This window comes from Macaca nemestrina, chromosome 18 (assembly GCF_043159975.1).
Source record: "Macaca nemestrina isolate mMacNem1 chromosome 18, mMacNem.hap1, whole genome shotgun sequence".
Classification (NCBI taxonomy): domain Eukaryota; kingdom Metazoa; phylum Chordata; class Mammalia; order Primates; family Cercopithecidae; genus Macaca; species Macaca nemestrina.
In genome coordinates this window covers 23,557,417-23,576,358 of record NC_092142.1, presented here as the reverse complement: position 1 = coordinate 23,576,358, position 18,942 = coordinate 23,557,417, and the positions used below count along the sequence as shown (strand labels likewise).

Genomic DNA, 18,942 nt, shown 5'->3' with positions numbered 1-18,942 from the left:
AAATTATAATTTAGATTTGATGAAGTATATGCAAATTAACAGTTACAATTCTAAGAAATATGAGAAAAGAGGAAAATTCAGAAAGAGAATAAACCATGTTACAAAATCAAAGAGCAAAATACTGAACATCATCTATCGTGCCATATTATATGATTATAAATAACACAGAAACCTTATCTAATTATTTAATTATAGTCAGTGAGTGATCACCACTGCTACACAACAGCTACCAGGCATTGTCAATAACTTACCAGATTTGCTTAATGCTTGTGGACCAACAGAGCTGGAGCCCCACGTGGATGTGCTGGATGCCGCAGCAATGGGTTCCCCCCAGCTGGGACCACTGTCTATGGGCTTACCCCATGCTGAAGTACCATTATCCACAGTTGTGGCTGGAGTAGAAGGCTCCCCCCAGGGCTCACCCCAGCCTTTAGAAAGTGTGGGAAAAGAAGTCATCAGCATAGAAGGTAAGGAGGTGCAGTGGAATAAGGGACAATAAAGAATACTTAGGGACCAAGGATGAAGAACCTCACGTTTATGTACAGAATAATGATACTGTGATAGGCAAAAAGATGGCATCGTTTTATGTTTAAAAAAAAAAAAAAAAAAGACAAACTATTTCCCATTAATATAACTATAAGGTGAGAATTTTTTAAACTTTTTTCATAATTACCCTCTAGGCCTAGAGCTGATTTTTGCATAGTTATGGGAAACCACTCTCCTTTGAGCATCAATTTAATTCCTGAAAAAGTCAAGTCATTCTAAACCGAACCTTGTGAATTGGAGCAGGTGATAAGCTGGGTGACAGTGTATGTATAACATTTGTACCAGCTGGGTACAGTGGCTGATGCCTGTAATCCCAGCACTTTGGGAGGCCGAGGCAGGTGGATCAGCTGAGGTCAGGATTTTGAGACCAGCCTGGGCAACATGGCAAAACCTGGTCTCTACTAAAAATACAAAGATTAGCTGGGCATAGTGGCACACACCTGTAGTCCCAGCTACTCAGGAAGCTGAGACAGGAGACTTGCTTGAACCTGGGAGGTGGAGGCTGCAGTGAGCCAAGATCATGCCACTGCACTCCAGCCTAGGTGACAGAGCAAGACTCCATCTCCCCCCACCCAAAAAAAAAAAAAATTGTGGCACAAGTGTACCCCTTCCACACCACATACACTGGAAAAACAATGTACTACCCAGCTAACAATAATGGGTCACCTACTTTTTACACATGCTGAACAATCCTTATTTTAAAATCTGAAGTATTAGGCTGAGGTTGTCCAAAGCAAAAAACAACAACAACAACAAAAAAAAAACACCACCACCACAACAAAAAGCCATAAACGTTTCATTAGGAAAAAATAAAAGCCAATAGGCTTCATCTTAGATACATACTTCTTCCTTTTAAGAATCAAACCTAAATTAATACAACAAACTATACTTAGACTGAAAAAAAAAAAAATTAGGCGCCGAAAAGTTAGCTCATGAAAGCACTCCCATATCCACTTCCAATGAGACTATTAAGTCAATAAAACTTTTATTAACAAAGACAATGTAGCCAATCACACTTAATGAAAATGTTGTTGGGATAATTTGCAGAGACAGGAATTAGTTCATTATAAGAGAGGAAAGTAAGGATATACTAGAAAGGTATTATCAAATATTTTTAATACACAAACATATATACTGTATCTAAGTAGAGTTGGATTTCTCACCTACTTAAAAAAAATCCCTTCTAGAGCCAAATATAGTACGTAATGTTTAGATAGTACTGTATTTATGAGATACTTGTTTTATTTCTGGAGATATTTTAGTCAAATAATAAAACCACAAGGCCTAACTCAAAACAACTTAGAGAAGTGTACAGCATTTCCACTTGACCGCCCTTGTCCAATTCACCTTCTGTTGCATTTCTAATAGAGAATGAAGTGTGCAGGACTCAAACAACACTGCCAAAAGTGGAGCTCTGTTCTCTGATGGTAAACATCACCCCTATAATTTTCTTCAAGCTGCTTCTGGATTACAGTAAGGAACAGCCTTTGTGTACATATCCAAGCACTTTGTTATACAAATCTTATAATAACAGTAAGTTAAAATAAGTCTTGATTTCATAAAATAGAAACTTACCAGAGCCACTGCTTGCCTCTTTGTTTGAGATGGCACTTGCAGGCGTTAGCAGCTGATGTACCTGTGCTTGCTGGTCTGAACGGCTGTTGCCATTTGGGACGTTTTTGTTCCACATGTTCACATTTTTGTAGTTGTATTTGCTTGGATCTCCCCAAGCTGAAGTTCCATCATCAATCTCCATTTTGCGACGTATAGATTCTGGGGATGGTTCCTCCCAGCCTGTGGGTTCTTCTTCTTTTGTTGGGGCTGGTATAGGTCCCCCCAGCCAGCCTGTACCAGGAGGTTTGCCTGTAGCTGGTGGGATTCCCCAAGATCCAACAATGTCTTGTTGCTTGTTCCAGTCTGGAGAACTGACTGGCTTTGACGAATCTCCCCAACCTAGAGACTGATTAGACTTTGGAGGGTCTCCCCATCCCTGGGAAGGAGTAGGTTTAGAAGATTCATCCCATCCTGATGAATTATTTGGATTTATGTTGTTTCCCCAAGTAAAAGAACTAGTTTTACCAAGTTCGTTCCAACCGGAAACGGACCTGTCGCTGTCACTACCTCCTGAGCTGGATTTCTTATTGGCCTCACCCCAATGGTTACTCCTTGAAGTTTCTCCCCAGTTATCACTGGCAGAAACAGACCACCCTTGGCTTGATTTCTGTCCATCACCCCATCCCTGTTTGTTCTTTTGCGAGTCATTCCATGCAGCCTTCTCCTCTTTGCAATTCCCCCACTGATTGCTCTTGACCATTCCTGTAGCAGCAGAATCATCTTCCCACCCCCCCTGGCAGTTTGAGCCTTTGGAATCTCCCCACCTCAGAGCAGGTTTGGGATCGCCCCACCCTGATACAGATGAGGTATCATTACTATTAGGGCTAGTCTTATCTATACATGCCCCTGAGTTAAAAGTCTGTGTTGCAGAGCTTCCCCAGGCCTCTGTCCCATTGTCAGTCTTTCGTTCCCCTCTAGGTGATGTTTCTGTATCCCAGGCAGTATTCTGCTTAATAGGAGTCTGTCCCCAACCAGAGTTGGACAGGACACGTGGATCTAAGTCAGTTCTGTTTACAATGCTTTGGAGTAATGTGTGCTGATCAATTTTTCTTCTGTCTCTACTCTGACTTTCTCCAGTTCCTTTTTCCTCAAGGCGTCCAGTGCTTTCTGTACTACCATCGCTCTCCACTGTAGCTCCTGTTTTGGCCCACACACTGCTTTGCTCATTTGTCTGAGATGTGGCAGAACCCTGATCCTCTTCCTCAGTAGATTTCCATCCATTTGTAAACTTCTTACCATTGCCATTTGCACTGTCATTGGAATGCTGATTGCTAGGCAGTTTGTTCCACTCACCGCTGGGTAAATTAGTGCCAGTGTTTTGTGCAGGGGTTCCCCATCCTCTTCGACTTCCTCCAGAATTCGCGCCATTTCCACTTCCCCATGATGCACTCTGGGAATTTGCTGCACCAGATTCCCACACACCACCTCCTTTGTTTGTGTTAACTTGAAAGTTAGTGCCCATAGGCCCATTTACGCCAGGCTGCATTAGAGTTGCATTCACAGTGTCACCATTAGCTTGGCCATTAGGGCCTGAACATTTGTCTCCAGAGTAATTAGAACCATAGGCACCCCATGTAGTACCATAAGAGCCTCCACTTTTTGACTCTCCATTGCTAAGGTGAGAACGGGAAGTGCCATTCATACCTGATGGAGCCTGCATCTGAGGATGATTCATTGTGCTCACACGCCAGGCCCCTGTATTACTACTAGGCAGCTCATTATTCTGCACTGAACCGGAGTTTGGTAAACTAGAGGTCATAAAGTTAGTAGTGTTATTTGGTCCAGTCATTTCAGTGGTAATATTCTGAGGTTGACCACTGAATGAAACCTTCTGTGTACCACTTACTTCAGATTCACAAGTTTCCTGAAGGCTTCCCCAGGTACCATGGGTAGAACCACCACTCACTTTAGAGTTAATACTCTGATTGTTAGGCATCTGGCCTATAGTACTGCACTGAATATTGATGCCAGAACTACCACTCCCTACAGGCCCTTTTAGGGCAAGTCCATTGTTCTCTAATACTGGCCAGGCACCATGGTTGCTAGCTGAATTCAAAGTGCTTGGATTTAACCCTCCATTTGATGAAGAACTTACAGTGCCCCAAGCATTCATTCTATTGTTGCTACTTTCAGATTTGCTTTCAGGAGCATCCACAGAGACCTGACATGTGCTTATTATGGCTCCATGGGAAAAACCCCATGGCCCAGTACTACTTCCATGGCCCACATTATTGCTGCTGCTACCAACTACAAACTTGTTTTGGGAACCAAGTCCAGTGCTATTCCGAAGGCCATCTTTTTCACCACCTGTGTTCCCTGAAGCCATGATAGTGATGTTTCTTTCCGACTCAGAACTGGAGGCAGAATCAGCATCCATACATTCTGAAGCCAACTCCGGATCACTGCCAGGGACTGAGGGCCATGCTTCTTTTTCCGACAAGTCACTTACAACAGCATTCTTACAGTTTGTGCTAGAATCGCTTGTAGAAGACACAAGTCCCCGCTGGGAATTTTCATAATGGGATCCTGAAGTACTGTGGTTTATATCTAGGATAAAGGAGAAGTACAACTATTTATAAAAAGTGTTAGGCCATTTCAAAATGACACTAAAATTTAAGAAAAATGACGAATATGTTATAAATAAATGTGGCTCCTCAAATTTAACAACGGTAGAATGGTTACAAGGGCACTGGTTATCTTCTAGCCACCAACTTTCCATGTTCAACTGATATTATCCTAAGATCCTAGAGGACACAACAGCCCCTTGATAAATACTTGCTGAATGAATACATTGTTAACATATCAGCAAATAAAAGAATTTTGGAGTCAAGAAGGTCTAGGAGGCAGCTACACATTAGGATAACGGAACAACCCAGGCGTAGAAGCCTGACATGGAAAGATGGGTAAGGAGAAGTGAATAGCCAAAATTTGATAAAATGTATCAGAAATATTTTTCCACCCTCTGTTTTCTACTATAGCTTTTCCAAACAACTGTTTTGGGTATTGTAACAAGTTTATAATTTTTTTTTTTTTTTTTTTTTTTTTTTTTTTTTTGAGACGGAGTCTCGCTCTGTGCCCAGGCTGGAGTGCAGTGGTGCGATCTCGGCTCACTGCAAGCTCCGCCTCCCGGGTTCATGCCATTCTCCTGCCTCAGCCTCCCGAGTAGCTGGGACTACAGGCGCCGCTATCACGTCCGGCTAATTTTTTTTTTTTTTGTATTTTTAGTAGAGACGGGGTTTCATCGTGTTAGCCAGGATGGTTTCCATCTCCTGACCTCGTGATCTGCCCGCCTCGGCCTCCCAAAGTGCTGGGATTACAGGCGTGAGCCACTGCACCCAGCCACAAGTTTATAAAAATTTTTAAGAATGGTAAGAATTTGAAAGCTTTTATCATTACATTCCATTTCATTAGTATCCATCTTCAACCTGAAATATTACATCCAAGTAACAGTATTTTCAGTTCAACTTCCTCTCATAAAATTTTCTTAATTTACCTTCCTAACCACATTTATATAAAAGGACAGAAAAGTAATGGTTGTTATGCTGAAGATCACAGAATTATTATGATCTCAAAAAATCAACTGCTAACACTGGAGCCATTTGATGACCAGTCATACAATCCTATAATCTTGGACTTCCTGCTATGTATTACTATCTAGCTATTTTACCACAGGTAGGGTGGTTTTGGTGCTTCTGATAGTTCCCCATACTCTTAACTCTCACTTGGTTTAAGGATCTGGTAGGCAGACATTCCTCAGAGGCATTAACCTGCATAAGCCATGTGCATTTCGACTGCCTTGAGGGGCAGGTTATATTGCAGTTTTCTACTAAAGTACCAATCAGAATCACATGTAGTGTTTTTAAACATACATGTTCAAGGCAATGTCCCAGACCTAATGAGCCAACCTTCAGGGGTTGTAGGCCTAGGAGATAAACAGAAGTCACTATTAAGGTGTTTGCTAAAATGGAAAATCAGATTCAATTTGCATCATTTTCTCTCAAAGCACAATCATTAAGCAGCAAAAGATGATGAGCTGGAAAGAGTCTGGAAAAGTGACTGGAGAGAGACCAGAAATGATATAAATTCATCAAATAACATACTTTAAAGTTCCATAGATGACTCTAATTTCCACTCCCTGTTTAAGAATCATTTCTTTAATGATTCCTAAAGCTGCCAAAGAAGATTTGCTATCTTTCAGTGCCCATGAGGAGAATTTCTCATGAAATAAAGGGTAACAGTAAGTCAGACTCACTGGGTATAAGCAAATCAACACACTAACATCTGCACCGGCACCATCAACAAATGTTTGGCATTCAGGACTATGTCTGACAACTTTCTGTGCACTTTTATCACCGAATCCTTACAGCTACCCTAGAGGATAGGCATTACCTTCACTTGCAGATGACAAAACTGAGGTTCACAGGTTAATTTATGGAAAATTAAGTAAGAAAGGCAGGATTCATCAGAATCCTTCATAAAGCAAGGTGCCTAAGAATGTAGACAGGACTCTAGAGACACCCAGATTCAAGTCTGAACTCTGTATGACCAAATCTGCAAAACCAGAATATAAACAATACTTCTTAACCTGGTTCTTTTGTTAATTGTATCATATGTAAAACATTAAGCTCAGTGCTGGCTGCAAATAAGTGCCTCGTTTGGGTCAATTTGACATAGTGATTAACAGCACAGATTGGGTAGCCAGAATGCGTGGGTTTAAGAGACACTCCTACCATTTACTAGCTGTGTGACCACGGTAAGATCCTCAATCTCTGTGCCTAGTTTCATCTCTGAAGTAGAAATAGTATTAGTACCAGGCCAGGCACAGTGGCTCACCCCTGTAATCCCAGCACTTTGGGAGGCCAAGGTGGGTGGATCGCGAGGTCTGGAGTTTGAGACCATCCTGGCCAACATGGTGAAACCCTGTCTCTACTAAAACTACAAAAAATGAGCTGGATGTAGTGGCGGGCCCCTGTAGTCCCAGCTACTCGCGAGGCTGAGGCAGGAGAATTGCTTGAACCGCGGAGGCGGCGGAAGTTGTTGCAGTGAGCCGAGATGGTGCCACTGCACTCCAGCCTAACGACAGAGTGAGACTCTGTCTCAAAAAAAAAAAAAAAAAAAAAAAAAAAAAGAAACAGTATTAGTATCAATCTCACACAACTGTGGTGTGGATTATTAAAACTGTACTGGCCAGGCGCGGTGGCTCACGCCTATAATCCCAGCACTTTCGGGGGCCAAGGTAGGTGGATCACGAAGTCAGGCGATGTTAATCATCCTGGCTAACATGGTGAAACCCCGTCTCTACTAAAAATACAAAAAAATTAGCCAGGTGTGGTGGTGGGTGCCTGCAGTCCCAGCTACTCAGGAGGCTGAGGCACAATGGCGTGAACCTGGGAGGCAGAGCTTGCAGTGAGCCAAGATCGCCCCACTGCACTCCAGCCTGGGCAATAGAGCATGGCTCTGTCTCAAAAAAAAAAAAAAAAAAAAAAGGTACTCTGTACTATATCTGATCCATATTAGGTGCTTAATAAATGAGGTCTATTATCACTGATAAATGCATGCTAAGGATTATCATCTTTTAGTCCTATCTCCAAAGCATGTTTTTCATTCCACGACGTCTCCCTTATGAAGAACAAAGTGAGAAATCATATAACTTCCTTACTTAAAATTTCCACTTAGATACCTGAATATTCTACCTTAGATACCTTATCTTAAGATACCTCAGATATTCTGAAAGCAGAATCTTCTAATTCTGGATTTACACTCCAACAGAGTGTAAATTCCTCTCCTCCCAAAGGGGGCAAAAACTGCTTCTTTAAAAGTTTTTCTCATCTCAGTAAGTTTCCTAAAACCTAGAATTTATCTTCTATTCCTCCCTGTGCACAGCAAACCCAAAACAACATCAAGTCCAAAATCTATATACCTTTTCTCCAAATCTAAGACAGTCCAGCCCTTGTCACTTTCTTTTCCTGGACTACTGCAAACGTATTTCTGCTGCCACTATTTGCTTGCATAAGAGAGTGTGTGTGTGTGTGTGTGTGTGTGTGTGTGTGTGTGTGGCCACTTTCATAAAGCAGGAGTAAGAAAACAAGATTGGCCATCGAAAACAAAACTACCCAAATGGAAAATAAGAAATGGATCCAGAATTCAAGAGTGAAACACCACAAGCATTCCCATAATGACAAGAAAAAGACAAAAATACTTGTCATCAATACTACTATTCGGTCTAGTGTTAGAACTACTAACTGATAAAATATGACTCAAAAATGGGAGGTAAAGATAATAGAATAGAGGCAAAAAAGATCAACATGAAAAAACAATTTCCTTTCTACATGCCAAAAATAATCCAGGAGAAAATGTTGATGGGGAAAGATCTTAATCATTAAGAGCCATAAAGTAACTGGAATAAAGCTAGCAAAAATATTTAAAGTCGTATATGATTATATTTTATTGCAGGCCATAGAAGACACTTGAAAGTAAAGACACTTGTTACTGGATATGAAGATGTAACAATGCTCTAAGTTTAATTCAATTATAAGAAATTGTTAACAAGAGTCTGTAAAAATGATTATAAGTGATTTAAAAATTCTGTAAAGTAAATGGGAGAGTAACCCTCTAAAAGATTTCAAAAAGAAGAGGTTGTGAAGAAGAGAATCTGCATTATCAGGAAATAGTTGAACAGCACTGCACTGCCAGACAGCACTTTGACTGAACAGAAAAAGTAACCCAGAAACAGATCCAAGTATATGTCAAAGATACTATTTCAAGGATTAGCATTTTACATCAGTGGGGAAAGGGAATATTCAGTACTTGAAAACTTTTTAAAATGAGATAATATATTTTTAAAAATCCCAAATGATTAAAACATTAAAAGATGAAACCATGAAGCTATCAATGAATAAGTATTTTTTATACATAAACCATATGTGACAGATTTCACTGTTAATGTTAGAATACATCAAAAGTAAAGCAAAAAAGCAAACACCTGAATATATTCTGGAAATGAGTTCTATCACCTTTAATGTTAGTGAAAAACGTTCTCAGATTCTGGTCATGACCTGGTTTGGTGGCTAAGTTTGTCTTTTAAAATATTATTAACTAAAATCCCATTTTTAATCTAGAAGCCACTTGATCAAAACCTAAATTAAAGATTATTTTAAAAATTGGGTTACCAATGGTGAGTTACAAGGCGTTCTGGGTTATAAAAAAGGTTTTAGTTTAGAAAAAAAAATTCGTTTGGCATTTTAGCTCATGCCTATAATCCCAACACTTTGGTAGGCCGAGGCAGCAGTACTGGTTGGGTCCAGGAGTGAGACCATCCTGGGCAACCTAGCAACACCCCATCTCTACAAAAAATAAAAAAATCAGCTGGGCATGGTGGCATACACCTGGAGTCCCAGCTCCTTGAGAGGCTGAGGCAGAAGGATCGCTTGAGCCTGGGAGGTTGAGGCTGTATTGAGTTGTGACTATGCCACTGCACTCAGCCCAGGTGACAGAGCTAGAGTCTGTCTCAAAATGAATAAATAAATAAAAATAAATAAAAGGTGTTGGCTGGGCACAGTAGCTCACTCCTGTAATCTCAGCACTTTGAGAGGCTGAGGCAGGTGGATCAACTGAGGTCAAGAGCCTGGGGCCAGCCTGGCCAACAGGGTGAAACCCCACCTCTACTAAAAATATAAAAATTAGCTGGGCATGCAGCAGGCACCTATAATCCCAGCTACTCAGGAGGCTGAGGAAGGAGAATCACTTGGACCCAGGAGGCGGTGGTTGCAGTGAGTCGAGATCATGCCACTGCACTCCAGCCTGGGCATTATATAAGAGCGAAACTCCATCTCAAAACAACAACAACAAAAAAAAATCAAAATGTATTGCAGGGGATGGGAACAGACAGTATTATAACGGAAAGGGTAAAAAGAACAGGACTCCTCAGGAATCATTACTAATATGTTTCAGAGTCAGAGATTATTTCAGATTTGGAAGAAGTCAGATAATTTATTTTGCTTATAGACACACAAGAAGACCCAGTGCTGTAAATGATCTGGAAGATAAACACAGAGAAGCATCATTAAGTAGAGTATTATCACTCAGCTTTTCCAGGAAATAATGAGAAATAGTAAATCTCTGTGCTAGTGGGAAGAAAGGGGGCGGCTGAGTTTTACTGAGTGTAATGCAAAATGTTTATACACTGCAATGCTGTAGGCAAACTTAGATTTGGAAGGTTGCGCGTTATTTAGAAATATGTGAAATCCAAAGTATCATTAACATCCTACTTTCATACAAAATGCCCACAGAAGTGTGATCACCAACAGTACCACACTAAAAAAACGTAAATACATAATCGTACATAATAGAACATCTATCCAAAAAAAAAAAATCAAAGAGGTTATGTGGGGGCTGAACAAAGACTGGTGATAATTCTAGTGACATAAAAAAACAGCATTGGCTGGGCGTGGCGGCTCATGCCTGATCCCAGCACTTTGGGAGGCCTAGGTGGGCAGATCACCTGAGGTCAGGAGTTCGAGACCAGCCTGGCCAACATGGTGAAACCCCGTCTCTACTAAAAATACAAAAATTAGCTGGGCATGGTGGTGGGCGCTTGTAATCTCAGCTACTCAGGAGGCCGAAGCAGGAGAATTGCTTCAACCCGGGAGGCGGAGGTTGCAGTGAGCCGAGATCGTGCCACTGCACTCCAGCCTGGGCAACAGAGCGAGACTCTGTTTCAAAAGAAAAGAAAAGAAAAAAGAAAAGAAAAGAAACCGCATCACTTATTCAGGAAGAATTTAGATCCATGGACATTCAAATATTTTTCTTCTAAATATACAGCATCTAACAAACAAAACAGTTAAATATTTATTTTCTACCTTAAAGACTTTCAATTTCACCAGAAAGGGAAGAGCTTCAAAAGTAAATAATATTTACATTTTACAATGTTTCCAAGGAGTATGAGAGAGATGGTACCACTGGGAATATGAGAAAACCCTAGATGCACAATTTCAAATCACTCTTTTTTTTTTTAAACGGAGTCTGGCTCTGTCACCCAGGCTGGAGTGCAGTGGTGCGATCTTGGCTCACTGTAAGCTCTACCTCCCGGGTTCATGCCATTCTCCTGCCTCAGCCTCCCGAGTAGCTGGGACTACAGGCACCTGCCACCACACCTGGCTAATTTTTTTTGTGTTTTTAGTAGAGACGGGGTTTCACCATGTTAGCCACAATGGTCTCGATCTCCTGACCTCGTGATCTGCCTGCCTTGGCCTCCCAAAGTGCTGGGATTACAGGTGTGAGCCACCACGCCTGGCCTCAGATCACTCTTAAGTACAAAATTCAACATGACTCTTCTGGTTATTCTTGCCTTTGATTCAGGGTTTGGCAAACTTGTTCTACACTGGTCCAGTTAAACATTTCAGGCCTTGCAGGCCAGATGGTCTGTGAAAACTATTTAACTCTGCCATTGTAGCTTGAAAGCAGCCCACAGACGATATGTAAATGAATGGGTGTGGGTATCTCCCAATAAAGCCGGACTAAAATAGGCCCAAATCTCTGTTCCGGAATAAAAAAGACAAATGTAATATCACAACCAAATGCAATGCATGAATCATGACTGGCTTCTGGTTTGAGAGATGGGGTGAAGGTGACAGGGAGATGGATACAAAAGACTTTCTTGGGGATGCTGCTCTAGACCAGATGGTGAACACCTCAACCAGGGCAACTGGTAGCAGCAGTATCAAGGGGGGAGACGGAAAAGTGGAAGGTATTTAAGAGTTAAAATTGGCTGGGCGCGGTGGCTCACGTCTGTTATCCCAGCACTTTGGGAGGCTGAGGTAGGTGGATCACGAGGTCAGGAGATCGAGATCATCCTGGCTAACATGGTGAAACCCCGTCTCTACCAAAAATACAAAAAATTAGCCAGGCGTAGTGGCACGCGCCTGTAATCCCAGTTACTCGGGAGGCTGAGGCAGGAAAATGGCGTGAACCCAGGAGTCAGAGCTTGCAGTGAGCCGAGATCGTGCCACTGCACTCCAGCCTGGATGACAGAGTGAGACTCCATCTCAAAAAAAATAAAAAAAATAAAAAAGAGTTAAAATCAGCAGAGTACAGTAACCCTGTGAGACATACAGGAGAGGGAAGAGTAAAGCATGATTTCAAGGTTTCTAGATGGGCGACTGGATGAATGGGGGCGGCAACTATTTGAGCAAAGGAATGCAGGAGGAGGAAGGGGTATGGGGGCAACACAAAGAGTTCAAGTTTGGACATACTGAGTTTTGAGGGGCCCAACATCAACTGAAGACTTCCAGAAGAGGACCTAAAATATGGGGAGATCTGAAACAAAGCCTTGGGAGGGAACAAAAAGGTTTGCATTTGACATTCAGAAGATCAGTGACTTCAGCAATAGAGTTATTTTAGTCAAGTGAGCAGAAGCCAGATTATGAGACACTGATGTAATACATTAAAGACTGCAAGTACAGACCATTCCTTCAATAATACTGAAAGGCGGGAGGGAGAAATTCTGTAATAGCCTCAAAAGACTATGGGGATTTTGCCGGGCATGGTGGCTCACGCCTCTAATCCCAGCAGTTTCGGAGGCCAAGGCAGGCAGACAGCTTGAGCTCAGGAGTTCAAGATCAGCCTGGGCAACATGGCAAAATCCCGTCTCTCTACAAACCACACAAAAATTCACCAGGCGTGGTGGCAAACGTCTGTAGTCCCAGCTACTCAGAGAGACTGACTGAAGTGGGAGGATCACTTGAGCCAGGAGGTTGAGGCTGTAGTGAGCCGTGTTCATGCCACTGCACTCCAGCCTGGGTGACAAAGTGAGACCCTGTCTCCTCAAAAAAAAAAAAAAAAAAAAAAGAAAGAAAGAAAAAAAAAAGAGTATGGAGACTTAACGAAATTTTTTTTTAAGGATAGAGAAGATATGAGTTTGTTTATCATCCAAGGGGAAGGTGCAAGTTCCAAGCAAGCAGAAGCTGCAAGACAGCAAGGATGTACACCGTGCTAAAAGCCCAATGCAAGAGCACAGATGGATGGAACGGACAGCATTTTAACCTTTAAACATTTCCAGAAACTTTAATGTTAACATTTTTGGTTAAAACATCCCAATTACTGGTCATTCACCATTATGCCTCAAATGTCTTCTTCTTTAAAAAAAATAACTATTTCAAACATAGAAAAGTCCATAAAAGAGTAATATAAAATATACCCATACACCTTAAAAAATACATTACTAGTATGGCAGAAAAAAACTCATATTCTCTCTCTTTCCTTCCCCAGTGGGTATACCAGTGGTAATCACTCATGTAAATCTTTATATCTTACTACATTTGAATTCATTCCCTAAGCAATACGTAGTGTTCTATATGCTTTATATTTTATATAAACGCTAGCATACTCTGAACAAGCAAGCAAGCAATACATTCTTGGGACAACTAGCAAAAATGTGGACACAAACTATTAGAAGATATTGTTGTTGTTCTTTCACTTAGCAGTGATAATGGTATTGTGGTTGTACAGGAGACTATGCTTATTCTTAGGATAACTACCTGTGAAGTATTAAAGTTGAAGTGTCAGTGTTTGCAACTTACTTTTAAGTGGTTCAACAATAATGTGCACATGTATGCATATATGAGACAGAGAAAGAGATGTCAAGATGGGACAATGTTAACCACCACCAGATTTGGGTGGAGGGTATATGAGTGTTCACGATTCTAGTCTTCTTAACTTTTCTGTATGGATCATGTCAGGTGGATAAAAAATGGGATAGAACACTTTGGCCTATAAGAACAATATTGCTCCTGTTGAGCCTACTGGTCCCCCCAAAGCCTTCACTCTCATTACATGGTTTGTGGGCCCCCATATTAAAGAGTTATTTCACCCCTTTGGGCTCTAAGTGGTCAACTGCAAAAAAGAGGTCTTAAGTCTCAAATTAAACCATCAATAAATGTCTAAGGCCCAGCCCCAAACTGGCAGCCCAGGGCTAGTCTGCAGAGTTGTCTAGTTTGACTAGCACAGGATTCTAAAAAAATTAAAAACGAGAATATAAAAAAGCCAAATACAAATGGATCAAACAAAACAAAACAAAACAAAAAACCAAGCTAACATTACGTTTCCCCAATTCTGAACTACATGTAGTTCACAACAAAGAATGCTCATGTTTCTGGGCTACTGTGCACGCTGTTTATACTATCTAGTACCCAGTTCTTCACTGCCCTCTAGGCTACTTCCTAATCTGTAAAAGGAAGATGATACTATCTACTCTGTAAAAGAAGCATTAAGTAAGTTAGTAGTGTGTGGGCACAGTAAGCACTCCATAAGGATTAGCCACTATATCGTTATTAATATTAATAACTTGGTAGGAGCTGGATATACCTAACTCATAAGAAGCCTTCACTGACTCTCCTGGTCTATTTTGCAAGCTAAAGTTTCTATTACCAATCCTAGTAACACCTAGAAAGATGTTTTAATGTAAATATGTAAAATATGCTGGTAAGTGGGGATTCACAAATTTTTTAAGAGAAAAAAATACAAATCTGGCTCTTCTTTGGAATGCCTTGGTTTCATCATCTGCATTTTCTAGTTGTTTTTTGAGATTGAATCCAGGCTTCAGTTAGATTGCTGCACCCTCCTCACTTCCAACTTAGCCTCCACATCAATGCAGTCCACCCTGGTAAAATTCTTTTAGAAACAGGCAGGATGTTTTTCCTTCTCAGCCTTTTTTTGAAGACTTCTTCCTATGCCCACACCTGAGGCCTTCTTCTCATCTGAATGCACACTTGTAACACTTTTGGTATTTTTGACTCAGAGTTATTTTTGAGAAGCAAGATTCTTATACTTCTGTTGTTTCCATTTCAAAAACAGGTACCTTTCATTTCCCCAAGTGAAAAGGCATATTTGACATATTTTCTAAATATACTATCCCACTTCACTGTTTTGTTCAGTGCCATTCCACCTTGCTTAGCTCACAGCAGGTACTCCATCATTTGTTGTATAACTAACCTCTCCCAAAGTTTTTAACTACATTTTTCATCATGCTGATGACCAATACATTTACTTCCAACCTGACTTCCCAGGTGAACTTCAAATTACTAATTGCCTACTACTTGGCACTAGATCTAGTATGTCTAAACCAAACTCTTCTTGAGAAGTGCAGGTCCTTCTATAAGAGTTATTAGGAAGATAATTTATTCGGCACCTAGATATCAGGCATTAATCTAGCTCCTTTAATAACATGCCATATAATTAAGTCCCCACAGCAACCTTATAGGGTTGGGTACTACTGTTTTACAGATTAGCAAAGAAGGTCAGATGTGTTATATGGCTAAGCTCACACAGGTAATAAGGTGCTGGGAAATTAGGGAGTAAATATTAACTCAGGACAATGACTTAAATTTGTATCTTTTCCAATAACAATGTGCCTATGCTAGAAAACTCACATTTGTGTCCTCTTCCTCATTACCTATCACATCTTGTACGGTGCCAAAGCACAGCATGGTGGTTATGAGCACAGCTTTGGAATCAGACAGATCTTGATGTGAGTCCAGGATCTGCTACTTATTCACTGTGAATACCATAATATATTACAATGTACAGAGCAGCTCTTGGTATATAAAAGAGAGCACAGGTGTAGAAAGTGAGTACAACCTGGGACAGTTAGGAAAGACTGCTCAGGCACATGGAGCAATTAAGTAACCTGCCCAAAGTCACACAAACTGGGATATGGGGGCACCAGGATGCAAGGCCACAGACTGATTCTAGACTTCCTTCTTTATCAGTATGCTACACGCCTCTAGAATTGTATTTTTGTATGGGCACCTTGATTGCCCCCTCAACCCTAGCACCTAATTCTCTATCTGGCTTGTGGTAGAACTTTAAAATAGTTGGATAAATGAATGAATGGACAGACTAATAGACCATCAAAACTTTCCAGAACATGTTGAAACAAACTGGGCTTTGAGAAAACCTGTAATCACATACTAGATTTATTTTCTGCCTCACAATCACTACCAAGCTCAGAGAAGTCACTCTGAGGCAAATAACTGAATGCATTTCCTCTGTTTGAATATAATTTCCATGAGTGCCAGTCTTTTTATGGCATGTGGTAACTGAGTGAGCTTGGGCAAGTTATTTAATGTCTTGGTGTGTCAGCTGCGTCTACTGAAAGTGGAGGTTAAGAACTCTGTCTCACAACGTTGTTGAACACTAAATTGCAATAATATGTACAACTGCTCAGGGCCTGGGGGGAAGGGTGCTCAATTTTAGCTACAGTCTTACAGTCAACTTTAGCTATAAGCTCCTTATTAAAATGGGCAGAACCTGAAGGGAGAATAAGTAAAATAATCATTTTAAAGTAGGTAACTTACAGGAAATATTTTAAGATTCCCCATTCATAACTCCCTATAAAGAACTCTTATATTAAAATCCAGATACTGATGAATACCAATACATCACCAAAAAGCTACAAATTTATTAACTTGCTATACAGCTAATGATGATAAGGTGTGAGTCTCGTAAGAAATGCCTTCTCTCACCTGACTGGTTTTTGCTGTTCTGCACCTCTCCGTTATTTTGTGGCTGTTGATTTGTTAAAGCACTGCTTTCTGACTGGCTGTTTAACACTTTAACAGCAGATCCAAGGTTTGCTGCTATGACAGGAAAATGCTGACCCCTCTTTAGAAGCTGTTTGTGTTCCTGGTGGCGAAATCGTGGAGGTACTTCACGAGGATACCGAGGCAAGGCCTGTGGCTGCTGCTGTGGCTGCTGCGGCTGTGGCTGCTGCTGCGGCTGCTGCTGCTGCTGCTGCTGCTGCTGCGGCTGCTGCTGCTGCTGCTGCTGCTGCTGCTGCTGCGGCTGCTGCTGTGGCTGCTGATTGTTGGCTGTAGCTCGCTTGGCATTATTATTAGTGCTGGTTGCTGTGGAAGTGCCGTTATTAGAGTTGGCAGGCTGAGGCTGGCTTACACTGGGCTTTATCTGTTCTGGCACTAATCCCAACAAAAGAAAAGGGGTGGAAAACATTAGCCAGTAAAGGGTACCTCCAAAGTAAGCCATCTAAATTCAAAGGCACTAAGAAAAATAATCCTAAAAAAAAAAGAGGCTTTCCGTGAGCAGGGATATCCTCATTTACAGGCTCAAATTTTGTTAGGAGATAACACTGCCAAGAGTCAAATTTCACTTCTGCTAACTACCTATCCAATAAGGGCCCAAGGACTTTTGGCCAAGACAACAACTCATGTTCACTATCCCCTTTCCCACATTATACTCTGGTCAAAGACATCATCTGATCATTACAAAACCAGCGAACTTGCAATGACTCAAAGAACAAATGTGGCCAATTTTCAGTAGTCCTAAGAGAATCCTCTATTCCCTGGCAACTGTTCTTATTCTGCCTCATTGTTAATGTGTTTGGTCTCTATTTTTCATCTTTAGAAGACAACACAAGAACAACACAAGGTTAGAAAACAACCTGCTGGTTTTCTTACAAAAAGCCAAAGTTAACAATGTAAAAATGTAAAATCTGAATCGTATAAGACAAACTCAGAACATGGAAGTAAAGACAAAGATAACGTATCTATGAGATGAATCAAAATGAGAGAAATAATCTGGATGCTTTATCTTAAATCTGAAAAATAAATCAGAAACTGCAAATAGGGAAACTGTTGACTCATAAAAGAGTGTAAAGAAAGAAAACCGATGGAAATGCCTTAAGCCAGTGTAAGTAAACCCAGCTGGAGAAGTACAGAGACGCATGGTGTATGAGCTTTTGGTGCCAGGTTTCAACCCCAGCTCTGCCTTTACAAGCTTTGTGTCTTTGGGCAAGTTGTATAAACCTAACTGAGCCTGCTGTTTTCCCGGTAAAATGGAGATAGTACCTACACCTTGCAGAGCTATCCTAAGGTTAAATGTCTTCATGTTTATAAAACACAGAACACAAGGCTATATAAACAGCGGCTATTCGTTAATGACTGACACAATACCACCTTATACTTTGGTAGCAGTTGAATGTTTCTATGAAATTTTTTAATGTATCCTCACAGATACCACTGTCAGATAAGTGAAGTGAAACACCCCCATGTCACTGGTGAGGACACTCAAAAAAAATCTCCATTCAAGCTCCCACCCTGGGATTAAAACAGCCCACCATTCACCATCTGAGTTACCTCTGTGTCTTTCTCCTCTATAAAGTAGGAACAGTCTTGGTCAAGTGCCCAGGGTGTTGTAACCACTCAGTAAACAGAAGTGAAGTTATTAATTATGTCCAAAAGAAATCTTTATCAAATGCCTACAATAGATATGATGATGTCATTAAACCCTTGGTCACCTGAGTTTACAATGACCACCAACTTCCTCTTCCACACTCTCAGCTCTAGCCCCCCTCCACCTAAGAAACTGGTCTCCCCATTTTCTTCTTTCTCTGAACATCTGGTAAATTTATTCTATGTCATTTATACTTTTTAAACATAATATATGATCTTGGCCTCTTATTTTTTGTGTGTCACTTCAATTTTTCTGAAGTAATACGAACTGTAGTTCAGGAAGAATTACAGTGAAAAATTACAAACATTCCATCTACTGTTTATAATGCTTTCATTCTTGATGCTCACTGACAAGTCTCTTACTGATAATTGGGGCAAAGTGCTTTCTAGGCCTAATTATAGGTGAAAATTTTGTCTCCCAGACAACATAATGCTTCTAATATGTAACAATAACATTTTTTATTTATTTTGTGTGTGCCTCATGCAGTAATAAGCACATACTGGCTATCAAAAACACTTCATGAGGACAATATGGCACTAG

The 18,942-nt window shown here is 40.8% G+C and overlaps 1 protein-coding gene across 14 annotated transcripts in view; it reads right to left on the bottom strand.

The window, feature by feature from the left end:
• LOC105485034 (trinucleotide repeat containing adaptor 6A) overlaps positions 1–18,942 on the bottom strand; it is a 216,082-nt gene that overhangs the window by 35,126 nt on the left and 162,014 nt on the right. For 12 of the 14 annotated variants that reach the window (XM_024793883.2, XM_071084251.1, XM_071084255.1 and 9 more), the window contains 3 exons: positions 16,680–17,129; positions 2,122–4,707; positions 252–428 (listed from right to left, as the gene is read on the bottom strand). In XM_024793883.2, the coding sequence (XP_024649651.2) occupies positions 252–428; positions 2,122–4,707; positions 16,680–17,129 (3,213 nt within the window). The remainder of the gene's footprint in view (positions 1–251; positions 429–2,121; positions 4,708–16,679; positions 17,130–18,942) is intronic. The other 2 variants (XM_071084261.1, XM_071084258.1) reach the window with 2 other exon arrangements.